We start from the raw sequence: 26,478 nt of genomic DNA on the forward strand, positions 1-26,478 counted from the left end.
ATCTACCTAATCTAACAAAAGGGCTCTGTATTACAGTGGAATCTTCTACGTCTAGACAGTCGATACATGCAAATGTCAGAGCAAAAATAGCATTTGTGGTCAAAGGCTTTCCTAAAAGAGGATCAAAAGTTATCAGATCATAACACATATTGAACAACATCTCATTCACAAAGAGAGGAGATCATTTGAAAACAAGTACAGAACTATATAAACAACTAGATTTTTTTTAAGAAAAAGTAGTTATGATTGCTAAGGTGTTTCTAAAGATTTCCATTTTAAAGAAATGCTGCTCTTGTACTTCCTATTCATCAAAGTATCACGGTTTCCACAAAAACACTAATCAGCAAAACTGTTTTCAACATTGATAAAAAAAGTTTCTTAAGCAGAAAATCAGCATATTAGAATGATTTCTGAAGGATCACGTGACACTGAAAACTGTGATGATGCTGAAAATTCAGCTTTGCATCACAGAAATAAATTATATTTTGAAATACATTAAAATAGAAAACAGTTACTTTAAATTGTATTAATATTTAACAATATTACTGTTTTAATATATTTTTGATCAAATAAATGCGTCTTGGTGAGCGTAAGAAACTTTTCAAAAGCATAAAAACGACTTCTGAATGGTAGTGTACGTTCCAAATATTATTCTGTGTGTAGTTGGCTGGTTCAATTCCCTAACCATAAGTAACCATATGTTTATGTAATAGCGACGATAGCCTAAGTTTCAGGCTGGCCCAATCGAGGTCTTTCAGTGTTAACTGATGTGCTAAACAGAGACACATTCACAGGAGCAGAAAGGCCATGCAGAGCAGATTTATTTGGTTCAGACTGGCTGATCAGCTCCAGTGATCAAATTAGGCCGGCTTTACATCTTAAATTTGCTCATTCTCAAAGACCCGCTTGCAAATGCTAATTATACTGGCTTGGCCTCTAACCTTGAAACCAGCATGAAGCTGCTGAACATTTAGTGCATTACTGTCATTAACCTCTGACCCTAAACATCACCCCTGTAACCTAAAAGGGATTCTGGAGGACGTTGAGTCTCTCCTTTCCTTGTCTCATGACTAGCCGTACTACTCAGATTTAACTCTAAATGTGTGTGAGTTGTGAGAGTTGTGGATAATGGGGTTCGTACCATCCATCAAGGTCTCTGTGGAACAGTTCTCCTCTTTCCGACAAACCGCGCCTGCGAGGAACTCTCCCATCTTACTAGCGGATTGCTCTGAATGTAGAAGAAAAAGATTAGGAGATATAAATTAAGAGTTTTTACTGTATTACAAAAAATACTGTAACACAATTATTATTTATATTTTAAATCAGCATACAATTAAAGGCAGAACAACAATTACTTTCATATCAAATATTTAAATGTTCAAAAGTTTATCTGGAAGATTTTTTTATTGTTTTTGAGGAAAAAAAAACAGCAATATTGTTAAATATTATTACAATTTAAAATGACTGTTTTCTATTTAATATATTTAAAAATGTGATTTATTCCTGTGATGGCAAATCTGAATTTTTCAGCAATTCTCCATTCTTCAGTGTCACATGATCCTTCAGAAATCATTCTAATATGCTGATTTGCTGCTCAATAATCATTAATTATTATTATCAGTGGTGGAAACAGCATCAGAAACATACTTTTCATGATTCATTGATGAATAAATAGAATAGCATTTATTTGAAAAACAAACCTTTTGTATCATTGTAAATATATTTTCTGTCACTTTTGATCAATTTAGCAAATTTTCTTGAATTGCAATAATCAGATATAGAAGAAAAATTACATTAATTTTTGTGAAAATAATGTCATAATACGAAAAAAAACTAAAATTCATGTTGGTCCTAAAATAGGATTTATCTTCTGTAACCATATCATTTCTTATTTCTTTCTTTTGATTTGTCAAATAACCAGTTAGATGTTTGTAACCCGATATTTCCCATGTACAATATGAACTGCCATGTGTTTTCAATTTTCCTTTTTAGACACAGAGCGTAGCTTTGGGCAACATCGGACAGAAATCCATCTGTGATTCTCACCAAGAGTTTTATTGGGTATCCTGTCCACGTTCAGGATGAAGTCATCCTTGAAGATGATGTATCCAACGATGGAGAAGAGGTAGACCAGGATGAGAGCCAGGACGGCGGTCAGAACGATCGAGCGGCCGTTCCTGGTTACGCTCTTGATGACGTTTAACAGCGTCTCCTCTCTGTAGATCAGGTCAAAGAGCTGGACAGAGAGTAAGATGAGAGCTCGTCTATGTGCGTATACAGTACACTTGTCGGTGAAAGTGTGAGAGGTCAGAGGTCAGAGTTAGAAGAGACGTTCATGTGTGAAAGACGGATACGGTATGTCTGGAAAAGCGAATGAAAGTGCGTGTGTATACTCACAAGCAAGCTGTAGAAGAACACGTGAACAAAAGCTCCAAGGCTGCATATAATGAGGTACAGTAGATGATACAGGAACTCCACGTCCATGATCATGGCCTTGTATCCTCTCGTGAACGTACCGCGATTTCCCACAAAACTCATTAGAAAAATCACTTTATTGCACACCTGAAAAGACAAGCATAAGATTGAGAGATTTGAATCACAGGTCTAAACAGAATATTGGCTCATATGTAATGAGTTGAGGTAAAATTTAGCAAAGAGAACATTTATCTGTAGCGTATCATTACGGATAGACCACCAATTGAAGCGCCACCGCAAATTACAGGCTGAAGTGATTGCATCAATCTTCAATGTGCATATTATGACATGTTTCCATGCACTTACTTATTTAAACATAAAGCCACTGAATTCTCACAGCATTCAGCTAATGATTTTGCTAATGTAAACAAGCTGAAATTGTTAACTCTTGCAAAAAGGGTGTACGTCTGAGTACACAAACTAATTATGCATTAGCTTTGCATCACAGGTATAAATTAGATTTGAATAATATATGACAATCCCCACATGACTTCCTTTCTTACGTAGAACACAACAGGAGATGTTTTAAATATACAGCAGCATTAACACTCTTCAAAACGTGTTTCACAAAAAAAAGAAAGTCATATGGGTTTGGAATGACACGAGAGTGAGAAAATGATGACCCTTTTCATTTTTGGGTGAACTTTTCCTTTAATTTTATGGTCATTTGAAATCGACAGTTGGTTTTGATGCACTGTTAGAGGAAAGTGGAGTTATTGTGTGAGCCAAGTCCATTTTAACATCAGACTGTGAAAGTCGTGTGGAATCCCCCGGTGACGCACGACACACCTCGGTGCAAAACACACCGAGCTAACCTCTAACAACATCGCGAACCGAGGAGTTTTGCCAGAAGACTGGCGTTCACTCACATTGAAGGCCCCGAGAAGGAACAAGGTGGGCTCCAGGCCGACCGAAAAGATGAGGCGTAATATGGTGGAAGCGATGAGCGCCCGAATCCCGTGAGGCTGGGGCAGAACAATAACTATGGCCAGTGAAACCAACATTGCTGCCCACAGCAGTGCAGAGAGGTGTGGCTCCAGGGTGCCTGAGAAGAAAGAAGTAAACACGTTTTAGTGCCAATCAATCAAGCTCTGGGATAAAAATACCACAGAAGTGACATGTTATCACGCCATCTGTCACGGTTACAGCGTCACCAGTGCTACAGGCCGCATGTGTTCAACTGTCTCTGGGACTCAACTTAGATTTTGATCAGCAATCCAGTGTCTTTCTGGGAATTGTGTCATATTTAGGTTGTCTCAGCATGTGCAACATTCTTTATCTGATTACGGAAATATGAAAATAAGAATTCTGTCATCATTTACTCACCCTCGTGATTTATTTCTTCCATGTAATACAAAAGAAGTGAGGACTTGTGCAGCTGAGCTCCAAAAAGTACCATTTAATTAAAGATTCCATAAAAATTTGATCCGTTTCTCGTTTAGAATAGTGCTTTGTTTCCATTTCAGGAGCTTTACCGCTAACTCAATTTCATTATGTGTATGGAAAATGGGAGTCAAGACATTCAGCCAAACTTCTCCTTTTGTGCTTCACAGAATTAAGCCATATGGGTTTGGGTGGGAAAAAACAGAACTTTCACTAACTCCATTTAAGAATAAATATACTGTATCTATGAGAAATAACAGAAGTGCAGATGATACGGTAAGATTACTTTCATTGTCATTACCCATGACTGTTGTGTATCTGAAACTGCAATTCGGTATGGTTGATCTAAATGGGATTCCCAAAAGTACTTGCAGTTTCACCTGCTGAACATGTTCGGGCACATTCTAGCCCTCAGGGGAAAGATGCTTTGAAAAAAAACAAAAAATTGAAAAAAGTTACATAACCAAGAAAGAGTGACACATTTGAATATGTTAAGGTTCGATGAAGCTCTGTCATGAGCCACGCTGGCATCGATTTTAATCCTTGTTTAAGTCCTGTTCTAGGCAAACGGCATTAAAACATACAGTACAGCAAGGTCTTATGTGGGAATATTTTAGTGGGATTGCTAAACGGGTGTGTGTGTGTGTGTGTGTGTATGCAGAGAAGAAAAATGAGGTCAGTCGGATTTGCAGGATCTTCACAGAGGCAATCGTTCCAGCTCGCTCGCTCTCCTGCCTGCGAGTAGACCACATGACAGGTGCTTGTTACATAACACGGCGTGCTAAAAATACCACGACTGAAAGATGCATGAGCGTCGGGAACCGAGCAAGGACGGGCTCTCAGCCGAGCCGAGCTGGGGTTTGGACCAAAAAGACTGCAAATCTGTCCAGGAAATCTGCAGAAGCGAGACCAGAGTGATTCAACGGATGGACGTCAAAGGCTCTGTTCCATTAATTTCCATAAAAACACACACACACACACACATACAGACTACACAAAAAATCCAAGATTCAAAATCTAATTTCAACCTAGAAATACATTTTAGGATTTAAAAAATGTAAAACAAAGAAACAAGTTCAAATGAACAAGAAATCATTTAAGGTTCTGCACTATTTCAAGGTCACTAATCACAATTTTTGGCTTTGATCATGTGACTTCCCTGCACAGGTTTTCTTCCAATGAAGCACGAGATGATGTTTGGAAATGATAAACATATGCTGGGAAACTTGATCATCAGGCTTTAAACATGTCAGCTCGAAAAGCAACATATAATGCACAAAATTTTTACACTGAAAATATTTGATGATTGCAAAGTAAATTAATAAATAAATAAAGTTCTTCAACTTTGGGACTCAAATGCAAATGAGGTCAGGAGAAAATAAATAAATAAATACACACACACACACACACACACACACACACACACACACACACACACACACACACACACACACACACACACACACACACACACACACACACACACACATCGAGGTCTCGAACTTTTGAACCCAAATGCAACCAAAAATTAATTCAGGAGAGAATGATGCTATGCATGAAAGATTATTATGTCCACTGACCCATACCTCAAATACGTCAAAGAAACATCAGTTTCTCAGGCACCATAGTTATAGATTTGTAATGTGCATGTAGCCTATCTAAACTTGACCAGGAAGTGGTTATATTCAGCCCTTTCCCTCTAAAGCCCTAGATCTCCCACAGCTGTACCAGTTATGCTATACACTCCTGTGCAGGTTGCACACACTGACCTACTTCTCGAGAATGGCTACATTCTCCCAGACAGGGTAGGAGGAGGAGGAACTGGGAACGCTCCTGTGCTGCTGTTACACACACTCAGGAATTCTGTAGGGCCTCTCGCTTGACTTTTACAAATACTGTAAATGGGACCTACTGAACTCTGCAGAAGGGATTGCATAATCAGCTTTAGAGGTGACGATTGTTCTTAAACGTGCTTCTAAATATGTGTCTGAAGACAAGTGATGAAACCACTGTGTGAAACAACCAATACAAAACAAGCAGGATTATGGACCATTAAGAATTCACTGTGAATTCAAGAATTAAAACGTTTTGATTAGTTAGACTGTATATATTCAAATTATGTTCATTAGCGCTCATAAAACAAAAGCGAGCTTTGCACATTTCTTCAAAGTGTAAGACATAATAATAATAATAATAATAATAATAATATATTTAAACAAATATTTACCATTTAAATAAATATTTACCATTTAAATAAATATATTATTATTTAATTAATAATAAATAAATAAATAAAATGCATCAAAATAAGAGAAAGGAGATTAGAGAAAAAAAAGAAAAAAAAAAGTGAAATGAGCATATAAAAGTGGAGAAAAAGTTTCTCTTTTTAGAACATCATGGCCTTGACTTAAGTACAGTTATTACCAGCGGCACATGCAACAGTAAAACCTACGGAAAAACACCAGGCAGACATTTAAACAGGATGTGAGGTAGAGAAGGAAATTAACTACTTAAATAATCCTTTGTTAAATATCAAACTTCCGGCCAATTACAAACATTTAGTCAGTTTCCTCATTGTTTTACAACCATGTTTATTGCAAGGTCAATGTTTCAAATTCACCTTTGTTCTCCATTATATTTTATTGTTTGCATTTTAAATCGTGACCTATACTGAATCTGGAGCAGAGCCGTAGAGTGTGTTTCTGACTCCCAGAGAAGCCTTTTGTTTGAGAGACTACAAGAGTTTTCAATTAATGTCTCAAACGCTCATGTACGTTTTGAGAAAGGGAAAGGCCCAAAACAAAAGCCCCTTCGGAGCCTGACCCCAGCCTGAACAATGCAGAGTTTATGCCAGTTACAATGTGGCACTTATGCCAGTCACAATGACTGGACAATCAATGCTCAACAACATAAGAGAGAGAGAAACAGAAACACAAACACAGAAAGGCGTAATAAAAATTAGGTTTCCCCATCAGTTACATTTGAATCTAGGATGATATTTGATCACAAACTTTAACACAAGCAGCTTGTGCTTAAGATGTGATGTAAGAAAGAAGTGAGTGCCAAGCTTTTGACTTTATCTGGGTCTCTGTTTTCAGGGTCAAATCTCAGCTCTGACATAAACAGGTGTCATATTCCTGTGACATGTATACACAAACACACTTTTGATCAAGAGTAGCAGGGAGGAGATAGACACATAGCCTTGACTGAAGATTATGAGATTAGGGAAATAGTGTAAAGTGTTTAGGGAGAGGGAGTCAGGTGACATGTTACACAAGTGATCTCGGATAACAGGGCAAAATCAATAACCAGGTTAAGCACAAAAGTTATGTCCAGCATTACGTCACACACGCTTTTAAATCATAAACGATTTCACAGAGACTGTGAAAGGTAGATATAAGTCTTACTTTTAGTTAAAAAATTAAATGTGTTATACATGTAGTACTTAAAATATGAATGAATTCTGCTTATACTACAGTTGCCACAGCTCAAAACATTGTTCAGATGATGTATTTCAAGACATTTGTCAGGATTTTGTTCTTAAAAAATTATTGTGTGTAGAATCTACTATATATTATACTTATATATATATATATATATATATATATATATATATATATATATGAGGATTTCACACTACTGACTACTGAGATGAGTGAAGGAGTTAATTTCACTGAATTATATATCACGGATGTGATGATGGCTTTTTTTTTTTGCTCTATCATGTAGGCCATATATTATGTCTTTCAGGGGCTGTGTGTGCTGAAACTAGGCCAGTGAAGTGCCAAGTTGCTACCTGTACTCAGTTACCTCCATAAAAACAGCAATCTGTACTACAATCTGTGTAAAGTATTATTAAAGTTGTGGTTTGTATTCTAACAATTACAGAGCACTGAAACGTCTTTGCCATTATGAATACTTGGCATTTGTTGTCTATGAAACACTAGTATCCAGCTTGGGACAGAGATTTAAAAAGAAAAAAAGAAATGAAAACTGTTATGTGTATTAAATTAAAACCACAAAGTAAATATACTTGTGCCTCACCTCCACGGACTCCTTCAATTGGATAGAAGAATGCTACCAACAGGTTCATGAGGACTGCAAGGTTAAAGGAGATGCTGCTCCAAAAGGACATGTTACGGGAACACCAGTACAGGATAGGCTGAGCTGGGGGAGGCAGCAAGTCAAAAAATGTTATTTCAAATGTTAAAGGAACATGTACACCAACACAACACAATTTGCATCATTCTTATCCAAAGTGCTTTTTCGGATGCTATCATAAAAACTAAAATGGTCTAATACTATATCCCTGATGCACACCATGTCAGAGCTCTATGTACACGGTTCTGCCACAAACATAAACTGAACATTTTAATTTGGAACCATTTGTTGATATACAAACAAGCCAAATGTTCAAGTTCTGTGCCCCTAGTGGAAGCCAACTGAATTGCAATTTGTTTGAGCATTGACACAAAAACATTGGTTCAACCAATTGTATGATATTGAACCTGTTTGCCTGAACAATGGAAGGGTAAATGTTTGAAACTAATTAGAATTTTTTTTTTTGCAATTCTGTTTGGTTTCACCAGAACACAGGAAATTACACATTTAAAACCACCTTTTTCCACTTTATACAGAAACATTTAATAGACTTTAAAAGATTAAAATCTCAAGTTATACTACAAGGCCTGTTGGGATGAAAAAATGAATGTTGTTACTAACAAGTACTGCTCATCTTTTTTTTAAAAAAAGATTGATTGCATTGTCATTCTCCCACCTTCTACTAAACAACTTGAGGGCGGCTGTGTGTTAGTTTTCATGGCGCTCTGAAGGACCAGTTTTGAATGTTCTCAAGCTAAAATGTGATCCAGCTGACCCTGTGCATTTCCAATTATATCCAATCAGGACAACATCCAATTGCACTACCTTTGGTAAGCATAGAATTCCTTTAAAAATATTGTGTTTTCCTCTATTAAAGAATGCCATTCCAAACAAAACACATTTGAATGAAGTTAGGGGCTGTTCGGCAGTTTTGGAGACATGCAATTTCACCAACCGCACATCAAATTGAAGTCAAAAACCATAGAAAGAAGACCAAAGAGTTCAAAGGGTTTCTTAGTGCGGCCAAACCATGTACGAGAGCTTGCTGACCTCAACCACCACCTTTGTTTTGACCCATGGCTCTCTGATGAGTCTAGCTGGAGGATTTAGTGTCTGAGCTATGGCTATTTTGACAGGGGGTTTTTGTCTGAAAAGAGGAACTGGAGGAGGGGACTTTCACACAGAGGTCGCCACACTCATGACTTGGGGTTGCGGCAATGGAACATTGCTTCTACTTTGATTAAGCCTGATAAAAAAACTTAACGTCAGCCAGAGACATGCATTACTAACTAACACGGAATTAACACCTTCCATTTTATAGGCAACTCAAGGCCCGAAGACTCAAAGATACGATCTAGAACTGTGGCCAAATGTCCCATGCATGTGAGCTACGCAAGAAAATAGGCTGTCGCAAGCCCCTCCGTCTGCTTTTTGACAGTTCAGATCCTTATCTTGCACTTTTTATCTTGTCATTGTGGTTTACCTCATGCTCTTCCTGTCTGAGAACTTATATCCTTTTTTAAACAACCCATTTCCAACCAATCCCTGCCTCACCCTTTTCCACAGAAATACAGTTTTGATCATTTGATCATGGGTAATTATTAATTATTAATATTTTTTTATAGCAGTTTCAAATTCCAATTCAGTGTGGCCATTTCCCAGCCCAGCCTCTAAGGTTTCTGGTTCAAGACTAGCAGGTTTTAGGGGATGGTGCAGAGCCAACTGAAAATGCCTCCAGATTGAGCACCTCCCTTTTGGTGAATGGGCTTTAGAGTTCCTTGTTTCCCATCATCTGTTTATTTGATACCTCACTCAGCTTATTTCCGTAATCAGCTTTTGTGATTTAAGCTGGCAATGTGTGCTTATTTGGGATTTATTCAGACTACTCCCTGAGCCATCTTCCTCCTTTGTTTCTCAAACCTTAATGCATAAACATGTAGAACTAAAAACTTAGACAAACTTCAACATTATTTTTAGTTACAGGTCTTATCTTGTCTATCTTAAAGTTAAAGTTTACACCCCCTCCCCACTGCCCTGGCTTGAGGGGGTCAGGGTGAGGTATGAATCCCGGCACCAGTGCACCAAAAGCGGGCCGCACTGCATAGAGAGAGCCCTGATGGGTCCCTGGAGGCTCTGGGAGTGGAGAGGGTGTGTAAAGGAGCTTACTAGATAATAGAGGAAGGGAGTGGGCACGCACAAGGCACGGAGTTTGCGTTACCAGTGGCCTCTTGAGTACCTCGCAGCTTCTTCTGCCAGTTCATCTCATTGAAGAGGTCTTCAGAGCGCAAGAAGAAGTCGTTGATCTTGCTGCCCTGCTCGTCGCGCTCCGTGGTGTAATAGACGCGGAGCTTGGACTCCTGGGTTAGGAATTCGCATATGTTGGGGACGGGAAATACGATCTGCTCCATTGTGCGATCCAGACGGACGATCTGTAAATGAAAGACTGAGCATCATGTGGGTTACATATGCAATGACAATTTGGTGGACACGGTTTTAACTTACAAATAGTTACAATGTCGACTTGGTTTTTTTTGTCGCCTCTAATGGTACACATTAGCACATTTTCAGCTAAATTTCACAGACAAAAAACGTCCATTGTCAACAGTGTAGCTATGCATGAAGCACCACTCATTCCAAAGTTACTTACAAACCAAGCAGCTTTCTATTGGTCAACACAGCAAATTTGCATGACCAACTTGAACAGGAGTTTAAGGCGCCCCTAAAGGGACATGGTGAAGAAAAAAAAATTGAGACGGGAGGAGAAAATATTTGCCAATACTTTTGCATTCTCTCGCAAATGTTTTGCATTCCCCCATGAAACTTTGCTTTCGCTCAAAAAGAACACAAAAGTTTAGTGAACGAATGCAAAAGGTTTTGAAAGCGAACGCAAAGATTCTCAGGGGAACGCAAAGAAATAGGCAAGAGAACGCAAAAGCATTGACTTATTATTTTCCTTCCAATCTCAATCCAATCCAATCCAATGTGGATTTCATCCACAAAATTTTCCACCTGAAATTTTCACTGTATGAATGATAGTAATACTGATGCTTATGTACTCCAGTCTGAGAAACTATGAATGGTGGATTCATAATGGCCTCCATAGATGAACACAACTGACCTCAATTTGCGCTGTGTGTTTGGCATAGAACTCCAAGGCTTCATCTCCCTCCCCGTATGTCCCTCCTGGCTTCAGCATGGCCTGGAGTTCCTTGTTGTGTCTGGCTAGCTGTGGGTGTATGTGGAAAAAGGGATGAGACTGTGTTTGTTTTCACTGAGACAGTGTATACATGTTGTAATGACCCGTCTGGCATTGTTGTTTTGCTCATAACACACTTTACCATCAACGAAAGGCCAACGCCTGTCTGAGAAATGCTGGTTGAAATTGAATAAAGCAAACCTGAACTCAGAACTACCCAATACGTAGGTTTTGGCATAATAATGACATACCTAATCTATGAATGTTTCGGAATATGATGTAAAATATCTGCTGCTGCATTGTTGAAGAGACAACATTATGTTTCAATCCTTAATCCTATAATACACCATTGCAATCATGACACTCACACCTTAGACAAACACGAAACCGTTTGCCAATCTAAAGCCTTTAGATCACGATAAATAAAACTCTATTTCACAACTACTACACAAAAGTCTGAAGGCCTGTTCATACCGGGACGAATTTCGCGTCACGTCGGATATTCGCCGTCGTTTAACGCCTCGTGACTAAACAAAGGGCGCCAATGTGAGTGTGCACACCGACGCGAAAAACGTCACGCGTAAAAGCGTCATTTTTTAAAAAACGCCTCGGGTTCGTTTTTTTGGTTTGACGCGCCGCGTCAAAAACTATCCGACCAATGAGATTGGCGCTTTTGCTCACGTGTCTGGAGCTTCTGAAGTTACAGTAAAACACAACTCGCAAACACAAAACGGTCTTGCCGAGCACACATACGTAACGGCGAAGAAGATATGCGCCAAGTAGCGTCTACACTGCCGGGAAGAAATAAGACGAGGAAGATGCAAGGCAATATGAATGTAGAGCTGCTGGTCTCGTTGGTGTCGGAACATAAAGAACTATATGACAAATGCGACAGCGACAACAAAAATCTTGATAAAAGAGAACTGTTATGGAGTGGTATTGCACCTTGTGTACCAGGGTATTTCTGTTTTACATTAAGCGCCATCTAATGTCAGGGAATGAATTTGCATGTTCACTCGGCTCATCGTCAGCGAAAAATCGCTTGGGTGTGAACACAAAAAACGCATTGAAAAACGCTGGCGAATAACGCGCGCCGATATTCGTCCCGGTGTGTAGGGTGCTTGAGGCTTTCAAACTGTAGCTAGCACTGGTGTGCATTTGTTAACGTTCTTGTTATTCAGGTAACTAGCTAGAAACACGCATATAATTAAACTTTTAACCAACTTGCAATATTGTTTTCAAACTGTTGGCCCTCCATGATGGTAGCTGACCTGAATGAGAAAACAGACTGTAGTAGAAGACCGTTTACGCTAATGTGCTCTATAGCGCCTCTTGTGGCAATGGTGAGAATTGTGTTCCATTATGAAGTCTGTCACACCATGAGACCATAAAAACCAGGTTTGACAACATGTTTTGGGTCATTTATTGTTACATTTATGTAATGTGAATGTGATTCTTTCGTTTCGTTTTTAATATGATTTTAATTACACAAATTCTGCAATACAGAATCAGAATTTTGTATAATAAACAATACATTAAGATCAACAGCTAGTTATTATCTATTCAATGTTTCTGTCAGCCACAATAATGTAATGTAAACTATATTGTAAAAACCTTCTTTTGGGGATACTTAATAAATAATGTTATGATATATGTATATTCCATTTTTAAATCTGCTTATCATGTGACTAATTACTTATTTGTGTGGAAACAAACGTCTTTTTGTCACATATCTAAATTTGATCTCTTTCTCCAACAGCTACATGCCCATAAAATAGCCACATTCAATATTCTTACAATGCCCCAATTATGAAAAACAACTTGAGGGTCAAAGCCCAGCAGTGAACAAATAAAGTCTGCTTAAAAACACTGCCAGTGTAGCCACTACAGAATCTGCTCCGCTGGTAAAACTAAATGGATTACTTGTTGCTGCAATTATGAATTGACCTTTTGAGACGCAACCTGCAAAAACATATTTCTCTATTATTTGAGTAAAACGTCTCTGTCAAATGTACTCTTTGTTCTCTGGTCTTTTCATTCACAAACCCCTGATTCTAAACAGTGTCATTTGGAGGGCCAGTGGAAAAGCTGCCCTGTTTCTAACATGGTTACATAACTGATCCTCTGACCCAGATAATTACGTGAAAACTAATAGGCAAACAATCTATACAGCTCAAGTGTACAGGGGAGGGGAAAAGGGTGATATAATCCAGGCATCTGACACAGTGACAGTGTGTGTAAAAGCATATTTGTGTGCGTCACCTGATGGGCCAGGATGTAGATGTTGTGACCCACATTTCGAGGAGAAGCGGCATGCTCTTCCTCACCATTTTCATCATCATCGTTGTGTTCAACCTCAATTTCTCCCTGCATGTAGGCCTTTTTGATCACCTCCACCTGTACACCAACCAAACGTTTAAATAATGACAGTAGGTGGTTTTAAGTGTGATTACAGTATGCAAAACAGAAAATCTGCCCGCAGGAACATGAGAAAGATGCGTTTCCAATGCAAAGTGCCAACTTTGCATTACCAATGCTAGCATGTGCATTCATTGTTTGCATTCACCAGTTCTTTAGGCCTCATGTTATACAAAATCCTCTCCGCGTTCTCACTGTCATGGCGGCTTTCCATGATGGCCAGCAGCAGTTTTGAGGCGTTATTCTGTAAAAAATAAAAATAAAAAAAATACATAAAAAAAGGCCATTCACGTCAATTATTTTTGAATCAATTGAAATCTACATATCCCATAAAGATCTCGCACCTTGAGCTCCAACACCAAGTCCATCCTTTTCTTGCCGAGAGGGTTGATGTCATTGAGGATGAGAGCGATGATGATGTCGATACCATTACACTCATGTGTGGCAATACAGTTCTGAACAAGGGGAAAAAATGTTAAATGTATAATACTGTTCAGGAGTTTTTAATTTTTTGAAAGAAGATTCTTTTGCTCACCAAGGCTGCATTTATTTGATCAGAAATACAGTAAAAACAGTCATATTGTGGAATATTATTACAAATTACAAAATATTATTTAAAATGTAATTTATTCCTGTGATTAAAGTCTTCATTGTCACATGATCCTTCAGAAATCATTCTGATATGCTGATTCGCTACTCAAGAAACATTTCTTATTATTATCGATGTTGAAAACAATTTATTTATTTTTTTGTGGAAACTGTGATATATTTTTCTCAGGACTCTTTGATGAATAGAAAGTTTAAATGAGCAGAATTGTACATTTTTGGAAACAATGTAAAAGTCTTTCCTGTAACTTTAGACCAAATTAATGTGTCTTCGCTGAATAAATTATTTTCTTTGAACAGTTGCATATATTAGGCACATCACTTCATAAAGGTCAGCTACATAATTTAATAAGTTTAATTTAATGGGCAAAAAGGCTAAACAATCTAAACAAAAACCATTTAAGCAAACCAGAGGACAAATAGTTACAGGAAGCACATTCCCATAAATTTGGTATGAAAATTAACCTGCAATTAACTGATTATGGCTCTGGAACAGAGTGCTTCAGTGAGAGACTAATCATCCAATCATTACGGGACAAAAGCACTCTGTCAGCATGCAAGTACACTACATTTCCTCCTAGAAAAGTAGGACAATGACGATAATCAGCCCCATTACGGTCCTATGAAGTCAGAAAAGTTGCATAATGCCTAGCCCAACGCACAAAGAAAGATTTTGCCATTCTTTTAAGTAGACAATAGTGGGTATATAGTGTAAGTGTGTCATAATCTTAAAGCAACAGTTCCCCCAAAAATTCATTCACTCTCCTTAGTGCATTGAGTTCATGAGAGAATCCCTCTTCTGAATCTTTTCAATGAATCAGTCAATTCGGTCTGAATGATTTGTTCACGAATCAGACTTTTTTCAGCACAGATCAGGTTTGCGCTCCCCAAAAGCATCACAAGCCTAAGTACAGTAGATTGTTGAAAACCATTGGCACCAACGGTCTCTACAATCTACTTAGGCTTACAATGCTTCTTGGAAAACACAATCATGATTCAAGAGTTTAACTCACTGACTCGATCGACTCAGTGGTAAACAGGTCACATTTTCAGTGCATAATGGCTTAAATTTCAGTTTCTTTTCATTCATGTCAGCTGCTACAGAAGACTTAGAATAAATATAGTTCTCACATTAATTATGGTAAACGAGAAAATTACAACAATTTTCATTTTTTGGGTGAACGATTTCTTTAAAGTATAGAACAAAAAGAGTGTGTGGATGTGTCAGGTCCACCTGGTTTTCATGGCAAGGGCCCTGGCAGTATTCTGTCAGGCTCTCCACAGTCTGGTTTATGAGAGCGACGTTCTTCTCATTAATATAGAGTCCCAGCAGCCCCAGGCCCCCCGTAGTGCTGCCACATATACAATCCAGGAACTGCAGTGTCTCACACACCAGGTTGTAGTTGTTTTTGTTGTTCTGACAGCGAAGGAAGTTCTGGAGAACAAGCGGGAAAAACAGGATATGAGGAGCTTTTGTATTTACAAGTCATATTAGAGCTTGAGGAAGCACAGATACAGCTGATGCATAACTCATAGTATGATATGGGATAGGATTATGATGGGATATGTTTATGATGGGCTTATGTAAAAGGCTCATGATATTGAGCAATAAGATTATTAAGCAATATGTAAGCAAAGAAATAATTATAAACAATTCACCAAAAGTATGGTGATTAGCTAATTACTACGAAACTAGCACGAAATGCTTCGTCAGATTTGACATTTGTGTTGATTTTAACTTTTTTTTACTTTTGTATTTATTTTTTCAGTATTGAATGAATATCTAAATTAAAATAATTTTTTTATATTTATATTTAATTTATGGATGTTATATAGGCCTATTTAAATACATCAAAATAAAAATACACATTCCTGTCTTACTGTACACAATTCATCAGTGCATGTTATTTGAAAGAAATAAAATGTCGTCTTTACAACCTTTTACTGTAATATTTTTAGCCTTTTCAGCTAATAACGTTTCTGCTAAGATTTCAATCCCTGGCTCCATTCTGAAATCCATTCTGGGCACTTTTCCCATTATAATCAATAGCTGATGTATAAAATCAAGTCCCGTCCTACATCTTCTTCTCAAACATACAGTTTCTTTGAGAAATACACCATGTTTACAGAAGTAAAATAGCTAGCAAATAACATTTCATGTTGAGTTGAATGAATATGATCTATTCTGATACCAATCATACAGTTCCTTAAGAAATAGCCAACAGCAAAACTACATGTACAGTTAGCTAAGCTATTTTTTAGTTAGCAACATTTGAGAGATAGGAGCAGTACACACAGAATGTGTCTTTCCGCTCCACAGCGCTACATATTTATTGTTTTTCAATGCTAGATGGATGTGTTTGACCATTGGGCTTGTGTCTCATGTCTTTAACAGCATCTTGTGGATGATATGACGCTCTAAAAACATGGCACTCAAGTTAAAAGGATCTCAACTTTTAAAATATATTTCAAGACCTTGCAGTTTTTTCATTCCTCTGACCTGCGTCTGTGTGTTCAGTGTGAATGGCCCCTAAGGTAGCATTAAGGCGAGACACTACAGGTGAATAGGGTAACATTTTTAAATAATAGATATCACCATGAAACTTCCTCAGTTGATTACTTACACAAGTATATAAAAAAATGTATTACAAGTTTAAGAATGTGTATGTTTAATTATGCAAATTAGGCATTATCTCATTAAATATGCACGATTTTGCATATATTTTCAGTAGATAGATCTGAACATATGATAAAGCCAGGTGCAAAATTCTTTTTTCATTTTGTTTACACACAAGATGAAAAAAAAAATTTCAGGATATATTCTTTCATTACCTAGGAAATCAAAATATACTGTCCATAGCCTTAAAAAAATCGGTTTTCGCAATATTTTTTTTATTAAAATGTCACATAAATCAGGCCAGGAATGATTTATTAACAAATCCCCCTGAAAATATCTTCAGAATACTGCTAAGTGTATAACTGGAAAGTTTGGTGTACATATGTGCTACATAGGCTGAGATGTTTGTACTGGAGAATGACAAAAAAAAAATTTTTTGAGAAAACGGCAGTTAAAGATTTAAATAGCTCTTAATGAGATTTCGTCATTAGCTTTAAATCCCCCTTTGGACACTCACGATTGGTTACTGATAGAAAGGAAGTGCCCATATTTGGGTTACATAGCGTTGTGCAGGAGACTCAGAGCTTTACAGCGATACCGGTCATGAACTCGGCATGTCGCGTTGGAATGCTAACTTCTTGGTAAATTCGGGAGAAACTTACTGCCGCAAGTAAACAAAATGTAATAAAATAAACATCTTAATGTATATTTTCAACGTTTTCTTTATAGCAGCTTGAAGAACACATACTGAAGGAGTAAACTAGCCCAAAATCTCAAAACTGACCACTGCATGAAAAATCTATGTTTTTGCCTGCCGTGTCTCGCCTTAACAATGCACATTTTCTCAAAATAATCTCTGACCTGCAGTTCACGGTTGTGGTTTTCACAGAGCAGCTGCATGAGGCGCAGGATTGGCTGCATGATTGTTATGATCACGCTCATCTCGTTGTCATCCTGGTTCTTTTCAGTCGTGCTGGTCTGCCCCTCCGCCACATTCAGATGCTCGTCCACGTCCGCCTCTCTTCGGTAAGCAGTGATGGCCTTCTTAGTGGCCGTAGAAGCTTCGATGAGTTGCTCCCGCACTTCCTCGGTTACTACAGCAACATCCTTGACTGAAACAGGGGGAGAATTGTATTTGTTTAGTATGCTTTTGGTTCTGGGTTGCACAGTATACATTTCATCATTATAAACACTTGTCTTGTAGTTCTTGTAGGCTCTGACCTTTCTTGCGCGTTTGGGCATCCTTGTCGTTAGCGTCCTCGTCTTTGCGCTTGCTGCCCAGATCGCTGGTGTTCACCGTCACGGTTGCCTTGATCTCTTGCTGGGCCAGTTTCATCCGCTCGTAAAACACTTTAAAGAACTTCTCTGACTTATTGTCGCCGGTCAGACGGCAGAAAAACGACCGCTGGAGGGACAGGTAGAAGAGTGAGGGGAAAAAAGCAATACAATCGAATTAGCATACTGTAAATGAAAGGTAAAGAGAAGGCGGGAGAGAAGTGAGAATTGTAAGCTTTCTGCATCAATACCAGTCATAATTTTGCTTCTTTTCGTTCGAAATACGTGACCAGCTATACTGTTAGCAAACATCCGACGCCGCCCACACTGCTGAGAGTGAAGTTTAGATTAATATGTAAAATGTGCTGCGCCCTTTCCTCTCTCAACAATAAAATAAACACACAACAAAATAGCCTAAGACTGGTTGACCACTGAAGCTAAGCAGGGTTGAGCCTGGTCAGTATCTGGATGGGAGACCTCCTGGGAAAACTAGATAGAGGTGTTAGTGAGGCCAGCAGGGGGCGCTCACCCTGTGGTCTGTGTGGGTCCTAACGCCCCAGTATAGTGACAGGGACACTATATTGTAACACGCACCATCCTTCGAATGAGACGTTAAACCGAGGGCCTCTGTTGTCAGTAAAAATCCCATAGAAAGAGTAGGGGTGTAACCCCGGCATCCTGGCCAAATTTGCCCAGTGGCCTCTGTCCATCATGGCCTCCTAATCATCCCCATATACTATATAATGATTGTCTTCATCACATGTCTCCTCTCCACCAATAAGCTGGTGTGTGGTGGGCGTTCTGGCGCAATAAGGCTGTCATCGCATCATCCATGTGGATGCTACACATTAGTGGTGGTCGAGGAGATTCCCTCCTTCCATTTAAAGCGCTTTGAGTGCAGAGAAAAGCGCTACATAAATGTAACAAATGATTATTATTATATTACTTAAACTGCTGTATAAAATCAATATCACATTTGCAATCACGCTATTGCAGGACAAAAAACAACATGTGATATTGTGCTTGTTAATCATGTGATATTGCTTAATCATATGATATAACTGAGACAAAACTCAAACAGGGGCATTTTTGCCCTGATATCTTGAACAAGGTTTTGACACACTCTTTGATAATCTTATACTCTTATTTTTCAAACGGTCAGGGGAATTTGATTTGTTTCACTCCTGTGCCAGTGCCTAAGGAGTTAAGTTAACATCGCGGCGCAGCCATGCTCCAAAGCAGAGTTCTCACGTCCCTCCCTCCCCTCCACCCTGTTTACTGCCAGCCAGACTCACACCACTGCGGTTACATAACCCTCTCTGTGCGGCCCGACACACACACACACACACACGCACGCGCAAACTCACAGCAATTAACACGGAAATAACCTGGAGTGCCTCCCTCAGCTCACCTGAATTTACACCATCTGTCTCCACACTGTCCCAAGAGCTACAAGGCTTGCACAGTCAACACGTTTGCACAAACAAGCGTGTGCTTTCCAAAGAAAACAATTCGAAAGGTTTCAATTTCTTCTGAACCCAAAAGGTTATGCCAATTTTAATTGTGTTTTAAAAATACAACATCACATTCTTAAGTATTAAAAGAAAACCTTTCGGTTCCTTCTATGAATAAATGCGGCCCGCTGGTTATGTAGTGTTTTTCTCTGGTATATCCTGTTCTACTTTCGCTCGTTTTTTCCCCTCCTTACATAAGTCAGTAATCAGCTGAAAGGCAGAGGGATAGCAGCGATAGACTGCTCATGCACGCTCGCACAGGACGCGAGGGAAAAAATAGGAGAGGACAAGAGCGCAAAGGAAAATCCTGCCCTACTTTTTCAAGCCAAACAGGCACGGAGCGAGTGTGTGATGTGCGACACAAGGAGGGAGGGTGAGGGGTGGAAGTTATCAGCACAATTCTGGGGCAGTTTTGAAAGCTCGTTACATAACCAGCCTTCTTTCCAGGTTAACAGTGAACTCAGTCATTCAGGCCTCTTTCAAACAAATGCAACACACCCACAGCAGTGCGCGCACACACACATGCACAAAGGAGATGCGCTTGAAAAATGATTCATCAGCTCCGGTGCATCCAGTAAACCTCGGGACGTCATCGGACAACTTGCATTTCATAAAAAAAAAGAAAAAAAAGAGAACTAATTTTAATCTCTTTCTGTGAATGACCTCTTTGTTAAACACTCCTCCCTCAAGTTAATTGAAGGCAGTCCTGACACGGAGCCGATCGTTCCAAGAGATTTAATAGCGGAGCAAATCAACAGGTTGTGTAAGACCTCTGAGCGGAGGACAAGTGGAGTTTATAGCATTACGGCATTCAAATGTGCAAGTCTCATGACTGCTCTAATAAACAAGACGGCCACATCAGATGCGTCGCTGCGGTAAACATGTCAACACCTGACTGCCATATGACGCACATTCAGGAAAACAGCAAAACAGTGGAAAGGCTGGGAAAATAAGCATGGAAAGGCTGGGAAAATAAGCATGGAAAGTGTTTTCCAGGTGTTTTAAACCTCAGGCCATGGTCTCCCTAATAGATAAAACAACGGAGTAACATATTGTGTAAAACAGGGTGTTGCATTTTAAGCCTGGTTTAAAAGAACAATTCAAGTCATGTTTGCTTAAGTTCATTATAACGTCTGCATTCCAAAGCCATTAATAACTAGCTTCCTATTAGCTTTAGCTTTCTTAGCTTTAACTGAAGTTAAATTGAAGGGTGCTTCTCAAAAGTCCAGTCCTTCAGAGGCTTGTAGGCTAGATTCCTCCTCAGCATGTCCTTCGACAATATTTATGATATATGTTATATGGTATATATGACATATTACATATCATATATACAATTCAGCTTGATGAAATTAATAATTATAAAAAAAAATTTTTTTTTTTATTATATTTTTATCAGTTGAGGATTGGTATCACCAATGAGGTTCATCCTTGTGTTACACAGCACGTTTGGGCTTCTGCAAGAACCAATGAGGTTTGTTCTCGTGCGTCAAGCAGGTTCGGTTGAGCTTCTGTTTACTGTATGTTTGCTGATCACTGTTTATATATAAATAAAAGCCTAAATTAAATCGGTTCATCATATAAAGCGATCGAGTATCTTCAGAAAATTTGGACTAAACCGCTTGATTCATATGAATTAGTTTTACGATCTCTTTATGAACTTTTTGAAGCGTCAAATTGGTAGTTGCATATCTGTCAATGGAGAGTACAGAACTGGCTCTGATTTTATTGAAAACATCTTCATTTGTGTTCTAAAGATGAATGAAAGTCTTACAGGTCTGGAACAACACGAGGGTGAGTAAATGATGACAGAATTATCAGTTTTGGGTGAAATAACCCTTTTTTATTATTGTTATCAAAAAATAAGAAGAAGAAACTAGCTTTTTCATCAACTATTGCTGTGATTTCCAAATACTTGAGAACTTTGGTAACCGTTTCCATCCCTATAAACATGGAGAGTTGCGGATCTTGTGTTTTTGGTAAAGCTATAAGAGTTTCTAAGGTTGTACGAGCTGCATACAATCATCTTGGTGCTCTAATAGACACGCATGTGTTCTGCGTGACCTTTATGTGCTGCATGACACAAGTGCACATGGGTCTTCATAACTCATGTAAGAAATGAATAAGTGTCTGTATCATGAGTTGGTGACTTTAAGAACAAAGGGCACACCCTCCTACATGAAGCTGATAAAAAAAAGTGACATAAAGACCTTTATAATGTCACAAACGATTTTGTTTTCAAATAAAAGCTGTTCTTTTGAACTTTCTATTCATCAAAGAATCCAAAGAAAAATATATCACGGTTTCTACAAAAGCAGCACAACTGTTTTCAACACTGATAATAATAATAAGAAATGTTTCTTGAGCACCAAATCAGCAGAATGATTTCTAATTTAAATTCTGATCAAATTCTTGATCAAACAAATACAGACTTGACGAGCATAACTTTTCTTTCTTTCAATCTGCAATAATAGCTGGAAATTATAATCTATTATGTGTGTATAATTCCCCCCTATAATCAGTTTAAAAGGCTGCCGGAACCCTAGCCAACGTCATTCCCTTTTATTCCCATCTAATCCCAGTTGAAGGCCTGTCTTACCCCTTGAACCCATCATAACTTGATTACAAGTCCTCAACATCAACAAGCCTATCCAGGCAAGGTGACCAGCCACAACCCAACAGAAAGTAGATAGTGCATGTACAGGTGAACGTGGGCAGTTCTCTAATAACAGCCTCAACACACTGAGCAAAAGGTCAACCAGCAATCGCCTCTCCATCCCCTTCTCGTCTATCCGAGCTCTTGGCATCAACAAGAGGATGTTGTGTAAGATCTATTTATAAGTGCGAGCTCAATCAGTGCCGTCGTCGTGCCCACCCGGCCGCGTAACCACGGGAACGGCTTGCGCTGCGGAGGCTTGGGATGCTGGGAGATGTTGACTGCACGTCCTTCACACTTCAACAGAAGCTTCTCAACAGCAGCTGAGAGTCTGCAATACCACACACACATAGGTGCACAAACTCAAGGGTTTCCAGCGCACTCACAAATCCATTAGAGAGCACTAAGGATGCCGCGCAAGGCAGACCATAATAATAATAGATGCCTATAGAGCCTGCTGTATCATATTTGATACTCAAATTACTAAGGCCTCTAAATAAGCAATATGCTAAATATGTTGATCCAGGAACATCTTACTGGGCAAAATCACATTGACCCTACTACGTCTTCTGTCATCTGATTGATGCCTTATACTTTTTTAGCAAACCTAAGAATAATTTTTATATTGTAAGTAATATTTCAAGATGAACAACGCAACTTAGGTTTACTTGATTATCCATACATTATTTCAAAATGTGAGCATCAAATATGATACATCAGGCTTTTCTAACATCATTGTTTTGCCCCCACAATTAAAACTACAGAGCTTTGATCATATAAGCATTTAAATAAATCATCTTACTAAGACATTACTGGGAGATATGACAACTGAAATTTATTTGCATTTTATGTAAGAAGTCTGCTATACTGTTATAGAAATTTCATTGATTTACATTACAAGCTTTTGGAACATCATCTTACTTTTTGGCCATATAAATATTTGTATAAGTTTGAATAAAAAAAAAAAAATCCTCCTCAAGTATGAGCTCCATTTTATCACTTTAGCATACTAAATGAGGCATTCAAGCCTAAGGTATTAAATATGAGGCTCAATGAAAAAAAAAAAAAATACTAATTTATTAATTTAATAAATGTCAAGAGGTTGTTCAATAAAAAAAAAAAAAAAGATTTTTCTGACAAGTATTTCATATGTTATTATGTCATCAACAAAGCTATAATACAGCCGAGGTCAGCTTTAGAGGCAAGTGCTGCGCTCTCACACTCACACCTGTTGTGCTTCATCACACTTTTGTGTGTCTGGTTCTGTCTTGTGAGCAGTTTACGGTAAACACAGGGGGACGTGTGCAAAAACTATGCACACAACTAACTTCCAGTGCACATGACACCTCCAAGGTCGTTTCTGACCGTGACAGAGTCTGAAAAAGTGTGTAAATATTTATAGATCATGGAATTAACATATAAGCACCTCCTACTTAAACACACACACACACACACACACACACATTGGGTGCTTGTTTCGAGATGAGTTATGTAGGTCATAAGCTAATGTTTAACTGAGGTGCGTGCACTTGTGTGGCAGGCGACAGATGCGGTGTGTGACTAGAAACCTTGGGAGGAGTCCTCGAGTTTGAGTTTGTATCCCGCTCCACCTGACGCCATTTTTCCAATATTATATAACAGGCCTGACTATAGAAAGAGAGGAGGTTTTGGGTTCAGAAAGAGTCATATTGCTATTCTTCTGCATCTCCTCTACTTTAAACATCAATGAGAAGTTTGAAATGGAGCCATGTGAGAAGCTGACCAGATAATGACAGCCGGAATAATATAAAAAAAATCTGGTAATAGAGTCACAACAAAAGCCCTGACCTCTGGATCCCAATCTGAAGGCCAATTGCTAAGGCTCGGGAATCGAGACCCTTCTTTCCCCTCCCAGGTGCCGTGATATACATTTCTATTTATACTTTCTTCAGGAAATCGCTGAGCCTTATGTGTATGCGTACGTGCCAGCTGGAAATAACATGGCACAGCCCTCAAATTAAAATTAAGGTGTCACTTTCTCTTTTTAAAAGAGACTAACATGCAACATACGCTGTGAATCCATTTGAGAATGCTTAAAGGGACAGTCCACCCAAATTTTCAATTCTGTCATGTTTTTGCCCATACAATGAAAGTCAAAGGGGTTCAAAACAACAACAACATAAAAAAAACCACAAAAGAAAATAATTTTTGGGTGAACAATCCAGTGATATTTTAAGATTATTTATACACTATTATAGTATTTATTAATATTTTGAAAACTTTTTACATTTTAGTTTAGATTTTAGTGATTTTACTCAAGTATGTGCTTTTGTAATTTATTATTTTTTTATTTCTATATAACTTTAATGTATTTTTATGATTTTAGTACTGTACTTCAACGTCAAGCTATTTATTTTAGTTAGTTTTAGTTAACACTAACAACACTGGAACTATCCCTTTAATATGCAGGTCTCAGGAATACTTGATTCTGATTGGTCAATTGTGACATTATAAGGCTAAATATTTTAGCATAATTTAGCTTTGAGATCTTTGTCCTCGGCAATCCATTTCCTACATCATTCTGTGGTCTCTTTCTTATATAACAATTCCAGTGTTTTCACTCTCAAGAGCTACCCAAGAAATTTGGGTATTTTGGGTATCATCAAAAAGGTATCCCACAATAACCAACTGTATGATGTAAAAAATCCCCAAAGCAAATTCATGGTAGCCTTATGTCTGTTTTGCACTCTCTTGAACAACCTATGACATGTTGCATAAAAATGTATTATTAATGACTGTCTATTTATAAATGGACTTTGGCTCTGTGAGTATATACACATGATCTTCTAGAATGTATTAAAGGAGTATTTTACATCCTTCTGTCACAGAGGAATGTATTCGCTAGCATCATAGAGCGGAGATTGTGTGTGTGCGTGAATAACTGGTTAAGCGTCTCAGGCTTTCTGCCCACTTGCTGCTGAGCGAGTGGGCGACGGCTTCCGTCACGGGTCATCCAGAACCTGGCTGTTCTCACACACTCTGCTTCTGCACTGTACTCTCGCTGTCTCTCACTCCCTCCTACTCCTACTTGAGCATTGCTCACCACAGATGAAGTCCCGTCTGCCTTTCCGACTTCTGTCTGGCCTGGAGGTTTTACAGTATACAGCTGGAAGAACACAGGCCTTATTTGAGCGAGCGCCAATGGATTCAGACTTCGGCATTGCCATTTCCACCTCCCTAATTATGTCTATTCAATTCATTGTGGGACGCTTCAAGTGTGTGAAACTGGAGCTTGTGTATACTGTGACCTCATCGCTTTTCAAAGGCAACCTGTGACTTTCAGATTACTCTGGTGGGTGGTTTAGGAAAAGCAATGATAAACACAGACTTGAGGCCTAGGCAAAGTGGTGTTTGCTTGTGCAAAATTAGCCACAATGATGCCAAGGTGTTGAGGGTGATCGCCACGATGCAAATCATAGAAATATTATACCGCGACAAGCCTCTTTTATGGAGGCCAGGTAAACATTTTTTTTTTAAATCAATCAGATGGCAATTATTTCATAAAATATCCAAACTTTTTTTTAAAAATCAAATCAAACCGATTTTTTTTATAAAGCGCTATAAAACACCACAGTATACCAAAGTCTGTACAGATAAATTATTATATAAAGAATACAATTGAAAATACATATTAATTAAAATTAAAAATACATAAATAAAATAACCTAAAAAGCTTATTTTAAACAAATACATTTTAAAATGGGTTTAAAAAAAAAAACCTAGAATTAACTAGATATATTTTAAAATGCAATATTAAGCATTACCGTGATATATATATTTTTTCAAGGATTCTTGATTGAATTTGTTGTAATAATGTAAAATTATCTTCTGTCACTTTTGATCAATTTAATGCATCTGTTCTGAATAAAAGTATAAATGTCTTTCTTTCAAAAATAAATCTTTGTGTATATATCACAAATGTATAGTTTATATTGAACAAAAATAAACTGAAACGTCTTTTTAATGGCGTCTCTACTCATTACAGTAGGTAACACTTCATTTTAAGGTGAGGTAGTTGCATGTTACTAGTACATGTACTTACTATAGTAATTAAAAATTAAAAATAGTAACTAACTAACCCCAAACCAAACCCTAACCGTAACTCTATGGTTAGTACATGTAGTTAATTAAAATGACTCACTACTTGAGTAAGTACAATGTAACTACGTCACCTTAAAATAGTGTAACTCCTCATTTTATT

At 38.1% G+C, this 26,478-nt stretch overlaps 1 protein-coding gene across 1 annotated transcript in view; it reads right to left on the minus strand.

Annotated features, from left to right (window-relative positions):
- Nucleotides 1–26,478, minus strand: part of itpr1b (inositol 1,4,5-trisphosphate receptor, type 1b) — a 129,828-nt gene that overhangs the window by 19,861 nt on the left and 83,489 nt on the right. Inside the window, exons 42-54 of the mRNA XM_081356951.1 lie at nt 18,018–18,201; nt 17,658–17,908; nt 15,414–15,614; nt 13,918–14,028; nt 13,722–13,817; nt 13,418–13,552; nt 11,078–11,185; nt 10,196–10,388; nt 7,903–8,025; nt 3,345–3,520; nt 2,398–2,562; nt 2,047–2,236; nt 1,142–1,228 (exon numbers count right to left, since the gene is read on the minus strand). Coding sequence (XP_081213077.1) covers nt 1,142–1,228; nt 2,047–2,236; nt 2,398–2,562; nt 3,345–3,520; nt 7,903–8,025; nt 10,196–10,388; nt 11,078–11,185; nt 13,418–13,552; nt 13,722–13,817; nt 13,918–14,028; nt 15,414–15,614; nt 17,658–17,908; nt 18,018–18,201 — 2,020 coding nt within the window. The remainder of the gene's footprint in view (nt 1–1,141; nt 1,229–2,046; nt 2,237–2,397; nt 2,563–3,344; nt 3,521–7,902; nt 8,026–10,195; nt 10,389–11,077; nt 11,186–13,417; nt 13,553–13,721; nt 13,818–13,917; nt 14,029–15,413; nt 15,615–17,657; nt 17,909–18,017; nt 18,202–26,478) is intronic.

Source organism: Scardinius erythrophthalmus (genome assembly GCF_964197995.2).
Source record: "Scardinius erythrophthalmus genome assembly, chromosome: 25".
Classification (NCBI taxonomy): domain Eukaryota; kingdom Metazoa; phylum Chordata; class Actinopteri; order Cypriniformes; family Leuciscidae; genus Scardinius; species Scardinius erythrophthalmus.